This window comes from Lactuca serriola, chromosome 9, assembly GCF_051521515.1.
Source record: "Lactuca serriola cultivar US96UC23 chromosome 9, Lser_US96UC23_V15, whole genome shotgun sequence".
NCBI classification, from domain to species: Eukaryota; Viridiplantae; Streptophyta; class Magnoliopsida; order Asterales; family Asteraceae; genus Lactuca; species Lactuca serriola.
This window is the reverse complement of record NC_136416.1, coordinates 17,775,981-17,784,221: the sequence shown is the minus strand read 5'-3', so window position 1 is coordinate 17,784,221 and position 8,241 is coordinate 17,775,981. Positions and strand designations below refer to the sequence as shown.

At 34.8% G+C, this 8,241-nt stretch overlaps 2 protein-coding genes across 2 annotated transcripts; one reads left to right on the top strand and one right to left on the bottom strand.

The window, feature by feature from the left end:
• Positions 1–526: 526 nt before the first annotated feature.
• LOC145072675 (large ribosomal subunit protein uL18-like) lies at positions 527–2,645 on the top strand. The gene is made up of 9 exons (XM_079019140.1): positions 527–665; positions 955–1,021; positions 1,106–1,197; positions 1,295–1,421; positions 1,493–1,572; positions 1,662–1,778; positions 1,856–1,990; positions 2,054–2,223; positions 2,305–2,645. The coding sequence occupies exons 1-9, from the start codon at positions 663–665 to the stop codon at positions 2,423–2,425; spliced, it is 912 nt and encodes a 303-aa protein (XP_078875266.1). The 5' UTR covers positions 527–662; the 3' UTR covers positions 2,426–2,645.
• Positions 2,646–4,943: 2,298 nt separating this feature from the next.
• LOC145076868 (P-loop containing nucleoside triphosphate hydrolases superfamily protein) lies at positions 4,944–7,649 on the bottom strand. Its single transcript, XM_079022671.1, has 10 exons — positions 7,509–7,649; positions 6,596–6,682; positions 6,410–6,518; positions 6,248–6,329; positions 6,031–6,116; positions 5,832–5,935; positions 5,596–5,726; positions 5,414–5,507; positions 5,270–5,325; positions 4,944–5,176 (listed from the first exon to the last, which is right to left on the bottom strand). The coding sequence occupies exons 2-10, from the start codon at positions 6,638–6,640 to the stop codon at positions 5,077–5,079; spliced, it is 807 nt and encodes a 268-aa protein (XP_078878797.1). The 5' UTR covers positions 6,641–6,682; positions 7,509–7,649; the 3' UTR covers positions 4,944–5,076.
• Positions 7,650–8,241: the final 592 nt, after the last annotated feature.

Sequence of the window (8,241 nt, the reverse complement as noted above, 5' to 3'; positions counted from 1 at the left end):
TTTTATTTATGTAATAAAAATTTGAAAAAAAGAAAATACAAAGGGTAAAATCATCATTTTATAAAAAATAAACCAGAATGGACCAAACTCGCAACAAAATGAAATCTTTTGGGCCATTGGTGCTAGTCCAAACTTGTTTGGACCAAAGTGACAATTTTCGACATATCATAGAGATCGTTCTTGTAATTTTGTCTATTTTTTTTTGACACATACCCGATATCCGAACCAATTAAATATTAGGTTAACCGAATACATGAGTTTTTTAATTTGATTTTTCTAACACGATCTATCCAAATTAAGAACACGATTCGGTCGGTTTAATTAAATATCGATTGATTTCTATGGAACTAGCCGAGGGAGTTGATAAAATGATGCAAGGCTATCGGGTTATTTGCAAATAACCTTACTTATAAAAGAATTAAAGTTCAAGGACTGTATATGACACTCAACAACAATCCAAGGCATACATTTGACACTCTCTTCATATTAACAAAAGCCCTAAGATGAAATGCGATACAAAAAGCAATCCCAGCCGTCGATTTCAGTTCTCTTTCGTCTTTAGGGTTTTTGATATCTGGACGCCTTAATTCTCCTCCACTGAGCCTGTAATTCTCTCCCTCCCTCCCTCTCTGCGCAACCCGCAGACACACCAAAAATCGGCCATGGTAAAGCCTCTCAGTTCCCATTTCTGAGTCAAATCACGCATGTCGACAATCGAATCGTTGTTGTGATGTTTTGTTGTTGTTAGGGTCTTTTGTTAACTTACCTGAACTCATTTAAACACATAGCTCTTTCATAGACTGTGTTGTTTTGATGCCTAAGTTATTGTTTATATTTTCAATATTTTACGTATGAAAAATGTGTTTTCTTATGCTATTTCATTGTTGATCTGTTTATAGATCAATTGTGTAAACAAATCATGTTATTTCATTGCTTGTGGTTTTATTTGTGAAGGTTTTCGTCGCACAGAAGTCAAGATCTTACTTCAAGAGGTTTCAAGTCAAATTCAAGCGAAGGAGAGGTATGGATATCTCTGTTATTTTTTTTTGTTATATCTCATATTTCGTTGCTGCACTGTTTTATTTACTCCCATTTATTGTTGCAGAGGGCAAAACTGATTATCGTGCAAGGATACGTTTGATTAATCAGGACAAAAACAAGTACAACACTCCTAAATATCGTTATGTTGTGCGATTTGTATCCTTTTATTTCCCTTTTTTGATGAATTATCTTTTGACCCATTTGAGATGGGTGTTTGTATCTTTTAAGAGTTTTCTTAACAGTATGCTATTAGACCAACAAAGATATAGTTGCACAAATTGTATCCGCTAGCATTGCTGGGGACATGGTTCTTGCATCTGCTTATGCTCATGAACTACCTAGTTATGGCCTCAAAGTTGGACTTACAAACTATGCTGCAGGTATTGTTGTCTTTCATTTAAAAAATATATTTAATGTGACTTTTTTCATTTTTTTTTTTTTTTGACTTTAGCTTATTGTACTGGGCTTCTGTTGGCTCGTCGAGTTTTGAAAACACTTGAGATGGATGAGGAGTATGAGGGAAATGTTGAGGTATGTCATATGTTATGTGGCATGGATGATTTATTATTAAATCACTGATGGATGTATTTTATTTTAATCAAGTGATTGCATTTTTATAGGCCACTGGTGAAGATTACTCTGTGGAACCTGCAGAAAGCAGAAGGCCTTTCCGTGCTCTTTTAGATGTTGGTCTTATCAGAACCACTACTGGCAACCGTGTTTTTGGTGCCCTCAAGGTAAATAAATAGCAACCTACTTCCATTGATTTTTGTTTTTAAAAAAAAAAGCAAAACTGAAAGTAGAATGGTTTCAGGGAGCACTGGATGGTGGAATTGACATCCCTCACAGTGAAAAGAGGTTTGCTGGATTCAACAAGGATGGGAAGCAACTTGATGCTGATGTTCACCGCAAGTACATTTATGGGGGACATGTTGCTGATTACATGAGGGTATGTATGTCTTTATTTATTGTGATATGAAATGAGGTGAATCATTTGAATGAATGAATGCAGACTTTGACAGAAGATGAACCAGAGAAATATCAGACACACTTTTCTGAATACATAAAGGCTGGAGTTGAAGCAGACAGCATTGAAGAGGTCTACAAGAAGGTGCATGCAGCTATTCGTGCTGATCCAACCCCTAAGAAATCTGATAAGCAGCCTGCCAAGGAGCACAAGAGGTAGTAACACAATTTTTTTTTTTTTGTATTAAAGATTTAGGGTTTAGACAGTTGAAAAAAATATTTGATTGGTTGTTTCAGATACAATCTCAAGAAGTTGACATATGATGAAAGGAAGCAAAAGCTTATCGAGAGGTTGAATGCTTTGAATGCTGCTGCTGGGGCTGATGATGAGGATGACGATGATGAAGATGACGAGTGAAGATTTTCATCAGTTTTTGCTTGTTGGATTCTTCAAAAAAATACAAGATTTTATCAGCTTTCAGTTTTGTTGCTTTTTGTTGAATATCTCTCCCAAAGACAGAAAGGATACTACTGGTTGATTGTTCGACTTGTTTAATTTTGTGTTTTTTTTCTTAGTTTATGTTGTTGAAGTCGGAATTTTATTTTTTACATTATGAATGTCGTAGGTGTTTTTCTAATGTATTTTCTTTCTCATTGTTGGATTTAGAGGGTATGTCTAGCTCTCAAGTAGGCAGAGTATGAAAGCTATTGTCTTTTTCTATGTTAAATTAAATTGCAAACGACATACCAAGTTGATTGTTTTCTGTGCAAAAATAAGTTCATCATGTCTGAAAATTACATCTTAAAATCTTTTGCTGAGCTTTGATCAAAACTTTTTTGATTAGAATATAACCAGTTTAGCATAATTCTAATAACAACTCTTCCTCCGATGTAGATGACTGAATCAATTTAGAAACAACCGAACACTATATTTGTGTGTCTACCATAATAGCGTGTATGGTTAAATTTCTCATAAAAATAAAAAACTTACGTAATTGATGTTTAGCAAAATAATAAGGGTTTAGGTCATTTTTGGTCGTTTAACTTTTGGTTTTGTACTCATTTGGTCATTTATCTCTTTTTAAGTTTTAAAAGGTCATCAAACTTTTGGTTTTGCACTCATTTAGTCACTTAACTTTTGGTTTGGTCATATTTAGTCACCAAACTTTGAAAAAATCAAAAGTTTAGTGACTAAATGAGTACAATTTTAAAAGTTAGGTGACTAAATGAGCACAAATCTAAAAGTTAAGCGACCAAAACAAAAGTTAAGTGACTAAATTAGCACAAAGTCAAAAGTTTGATGATCTTTTAAAACTTAAAAAGAGTTAAGTGACCAAATGAAAGCAAACCCAAAAGTTAAGTGACCAAAAATGACCTAAATCCAAATAATAATAATAAATAAATAAATTCTAACATAACAAATTTTAGGTTTTACTTATAAAAGTTTATGGCAAAGGGTATGTATGTTGTGGCCCTTTTTTAGATGTATTTATGACCTCGACTTGGAACATTGTAATTTTTGGAAGGTACTATGCCTATTGTTTTCTGGATAAAACTTGGAACAAATTACACGAATGGTCCTTAAGGTTTTGTTTTTTCCCTATATTAGTCCCTACAAAACTTTTTTCCCTCAGATGGTACTTACGGAGCAAACATTGCACACAAAAGACCCCTATGACTAACTTTGTTAACATATTTGTTAAGTTTTGTTAAATGACAAAAATACCCGTTTGTTTGATGCACATAGATGGTCCTCTCTGTCTCTCTCTCCACACAAAGCCCTCGTCTTGACTTGAAATAACCACCGGAGAACAAAAAACAAACATCCTTCAAGCTCACGGGTTTCTGCCATGGAGAAGACGAACCGCCGTCTCTCTCTCTCCTCCGCCATCTTCCCCAAAATGTTAGTCTTGTTCGGGTTTGACAACGCCAAAGTTCAGGTTCTAGTTTGTAGCGTATGTGGCTAGAGTAAAACTTTGATCTCCGTCTATGGCTCGAGTTTGCAGCGCCTCCGCCTCTATAAATCCCTGGTAGTGGTGATACAGAACTCTCAAATAAGATGGCTTCGGGAAGCAAGGGATGAAGCAATAAGTTGCAGGTTTCATGGGGTTTCTGCAAGGTGGTCCGACGAGCATTAACAGGGCGACGATGTGGATTGGAGGCAACGACCTTCTTCCATCTGCAACTAAAAACACACACTAAAACCACACACATCGTCCACATGATTACTAGAAGCGCTCACCCCTAAAAATCATAGTTAGGGTTTCAAAAACAATAACAAGAGGTGGTACGGTGGTGGTTTAGCAAATCATGAGGAGGGAAGCCGATAGAAGGCTGTCATTGGCATCTTCTTTCTTTTTTCTGGTCCAATCGGCAACAAACAAAAATGGGAAAAGAAGAGCCCATTAATCGTCAAGGAAAGCATTGAGGGTCACCGATGGTACCGTTGAACGGAGTGGGAAGTGAAACAGGTGGCAGGAAGGGGGTTAGATCGGAGGCAACACACAATCGTCTGCAGGAAGGGGGTTAGATCGGAGGCAACACACAATCGTCTTCAATCTGATTAGTTTTTCCAGCGAGCAAAGGAATAGATAGAGAGAGAGAGAGAGGGTGGGCCCCATCTTTTTTTTAATTTCAAATTAACAAAATATTAAAAATGAATAAATAAATAAAAACAATGGGCATTTTTGTCTTTTCACACACACTTAACAGAATCTGTTAATAAGGTTAGCCATAAGGATCATTTGTGTGCAAGGTTTACTCCGTAGATACCATCTAAGGGAAAAAAATTTCGTAAGGACTAATTTAGGGAAAAAAATCAAAACCTTAAGGACCATTCGTGTAATTTGTTCTAAAACTTGTAACATGTCCTTATGTCAACTACTAAAGTAGAATATGGCTCAGTAGTACAAATTAATTGAGAAACAACCGGATCATAATAAACACTTATGGGACATCATAATACTCATTAAAAATATATGTATTTTTCACAATCCCATCCATGATTGCCAAAACAAGACAAAAAAGTAATGACAAATTTCGGAAAATGAGACCATCATATAAAGACTTTCAGTCTTGATCTTCATCTTCATCAAAATCCTTAATCTTCACATCAGCATCTTCACCATATTGAATGCAGTTGTCTATTTGTGAAAGAACATACTGTATGCTGTAAACAAAAATACAAATTACCATTTCCAATAATAAAAATACAACCAAAACTGACTCACTTTTTCATACATATACATTCACGAAACTTTACCTGCTCTCCTTCCTTAAATCAAGAGGCACAAAGCTCACCATGCTATACTCATCAACCTAATATAAAAGTTTAATATCATTAATAACAATTATCAGTTTTACATGAATGCTTTTAATTGATCATGTATCTGGTTTTAGAACTAACCAAATCAATTAAGGCCTTGTTGAGCTTCTGGAATTGAGGGCCCATTCGCTGATTCAGTTCGGATAGCAGAGTCGTAGGCTCTGGAGTCAGATAACTATTGGAAGTAGACACAATCATAAATTCATAATCATAATATGTAAAATGGACATGTATACATAAGTAAGTAATAGAAGCTAACTAACTCTTCAATGTCTCTTTTTCTAGTAACAAGGTCCATTTTGGAGAGGATGTTAACATGAGGCAGTTCAAGCTGAATCATTGCAGAGAGTGACGACATACAACCACTAATAAACTTGGTCACATCCGTGATGAACTGATATAAGTTGAAAAAAAAAAGAATCAGGAAACTGAATAAAGCAAGTGAGGGCATTCATGTCTTTTTGCACAGACATAGATTGAAAGAAGCAAAATTACAAACCTGGGAGTCGAGCAAGTAAACAGCACAGACATTGAAATTCTTACGCTGCAAATGCTCCACAAAGTTCTTAAGAGCAGGAACATGAGAAAAGAGTTCAATTTGACCTATCAAGTGAAGCATTTTCAAGAAAATTACTTTACTTTTACAGATATAACATGCTTAAAGTTAAAGCAAACATGTTATTGACTTATAGTCATACCTGGGCAATCAAATACTAGATAATCATCTTCCATGTAATTCTCCAGCTCTTCAGATAACCACTCATCCAAATTTTCTTCAAGATGTCTAGTGAGTGAGATTTAAGGACAATTTTAAGCCTTGTGTCTGGAATTAGTGCATGAAAGAATTTTGTGTGTTTATGAAAGTGGAGCGATAAAGAGTGTAAAGAAACACAACAAAAGACAAGGGAAGGATACTCCATGCAGAACATAAGAGCACCATTTGGACCAAGTCCATATTCCTCCATTACATCATCCAAAGATATAAGTTCCCGAATATCTGCAATCAATCATATTAGTAATCATATCATTAAAGAGTATATGTTATTGTGACAAGTTTCAATAAAATAAGCAATTTACCAATGGCCACAGGATAATCAAAGTTTTCTGCAGCAGGATCTAGGTTCACAATATGAATCGTTCTTCCAGTAGTTTCACAGTGTTGGAACAAACTTGAGCAATAAGTAGACTGAAAGTGACAATAGATAATTAGTTGTTGGACAAATATTTATAAATATTATGATTAAATAAAATTATGTGTTTTACCTTTCCACTTCCAGCAGGACCAATTACTAGTTGAGCGTAACCCATAACTGTTTTGATCTCTGTCTCTTTCTGTTTTCACCTCTCAAACTGATTTAAGAATAAAATTGGCCAGTCAGTTGAATATACCGAATCACAATTACATCGAGTTCCTGGGTAAAAGCTTAAAACCCTAACTACACCATCTTCCCTGAACTCAAATCATGAAAGTATATCGGTTGTTTTAATCTTTTAGATGAAATTACTTTTAATCATAAAGAACTCTTCCTCTTATAACAGAGTCCTTTAAATTTTCACAAAGATAAAAACACACTTTCTCTTTCAGAGATTAGGATTACACAATGATATCGCCCTGCAGAGACATCTTTTGTGATAGCTTACAATCATTTCTTATAACTTATAACAAATGATTATATGCCAGATTTAAAGACAACAGATTTGAATATAACCATTGGTGCTACTATTACAAAAACAGAATTAACATCTAAGTTTTTGATAATTGAAGCACAAACACATACACAATTGCCCTTTGTAATCGCTTCTCATTTCACATTCAAATGTAAACTACAAATTTAAAGATATTTCATTCAAAATCACTTCTCATGTCAAGTAAACTACACCTTCAAATCAAAAAAATCGACAGCAACACAAAATTCAGATCAGATACCAGCAAAACAGCTACCAAAAAATCCACGTTTTTTTCTAGTTCCAATTCAAATCAGTATACTAGATGGTAGCACAAAAAAATCGACATCAGCACAAAGAAAAAACCACAATTTTTGAGTTCCAATTCTAACATAGACCAGAAAACAAAGGGAACAGAAGGAAGATCGACAACAGCAAGGGAAAAAAAGACGAATGAAAGCAGACAGCAGGAAAACGAAAGACGAATGCAGAAGCAGGAACAAACACGAACCTTAGCTGTGGGGTCGAAAGTCTCCGGTGTTGCTGTGGACTGTGACGATATCCGGCCGGTGGGGAGGAGATTGCTACCGGCGGTGGCTTCACAGGGGAGGGCTTCAGGAGGCAACGATGGAGAAAACAGCAATGGAGCCGTATGTTTTTGTGTCGATGTAGAAGACTAGAAGGTTTAGGTTAAGGGGGCATATTTGTCGATTCTTTTAATAATGGTGAAATTAGGACTTTTGATAAGCAAGCGATTTTATCAAAAAAACTACTTATCGAAGGTGTTGTGTATTTTTTTTTTAAATACGAAGATGGTGTTTGGGAAAACTTTTTAAATTTTTTCAATCATTTAAATTTTCTAAAAAGATATAAAGATGTTTGGATGATGCAAAGTTTTTTTCAAAATAACTTTTTGTAAAGCTAAATCACACTCCAACGACTTATTGAAGGTGTTGTGTATTTTTTGGACCTTTAAATCTAAATCACACTCAAAAGTCAAAAAATAACAACCAAACATTTTTTAAAACCCAATTTTGGCTTTTGTTTCCTTAAAAGAACTTTTATAAAAAGAACTTTTACAAAAAGATCTTTTAGGCTTAAAAAGTTTTCCCAAACACCCCTCAAATACTTTTTTTGATTTATATCGGTGTAAATCGATAATAAATTAAAAAACTATTTTTATAAACTTTGCCAAAAGCCTCTGGGCAGAAGCAAAGCAATATACATCCCGCAATTTATTATAT

Bases quoted from the DNA above. Each gene is read 5' to 3' on its own strand.
- LOC145072675 (XM_079019140.1), top strand. The intron at 1,022-1,105 runs GTATGGATATCT...TTATTGTTGCAG, and splicing joins CAAATTCAAGCGAAGGAGAG to AGGGCAAAACTGATTATCGT. The intron at 1,779-1,855 runs GTAAATAAATAG...GAATGGTTTCAG, and splicing joins GTGTTTTTGGTGCCCTCAAG to GGAGCACTGGATGGTGGAAT.
- LOC145076868 (XM_079022671.1), bottom strand. From the start codon at position 6,640: ATGGGTTACGCTCAACTAGTAATTGGTCCTGCTGGAAGTGGAAAG. The intron at 5,936-6,030 runs GTATGACTATAA...TTCACTTGATAG, and splicing joins TCTAGTATTTGATTGCCCAG to GTCAAATTGAACTCTTTTCT. The intron at 5,326-5,413 runs GTTAGTTCTAAA...CTTTTATATTAG, and splicing joins ACAAGGCCTTAATTGATTTG to GTTGATGAGTATAGCATGGT.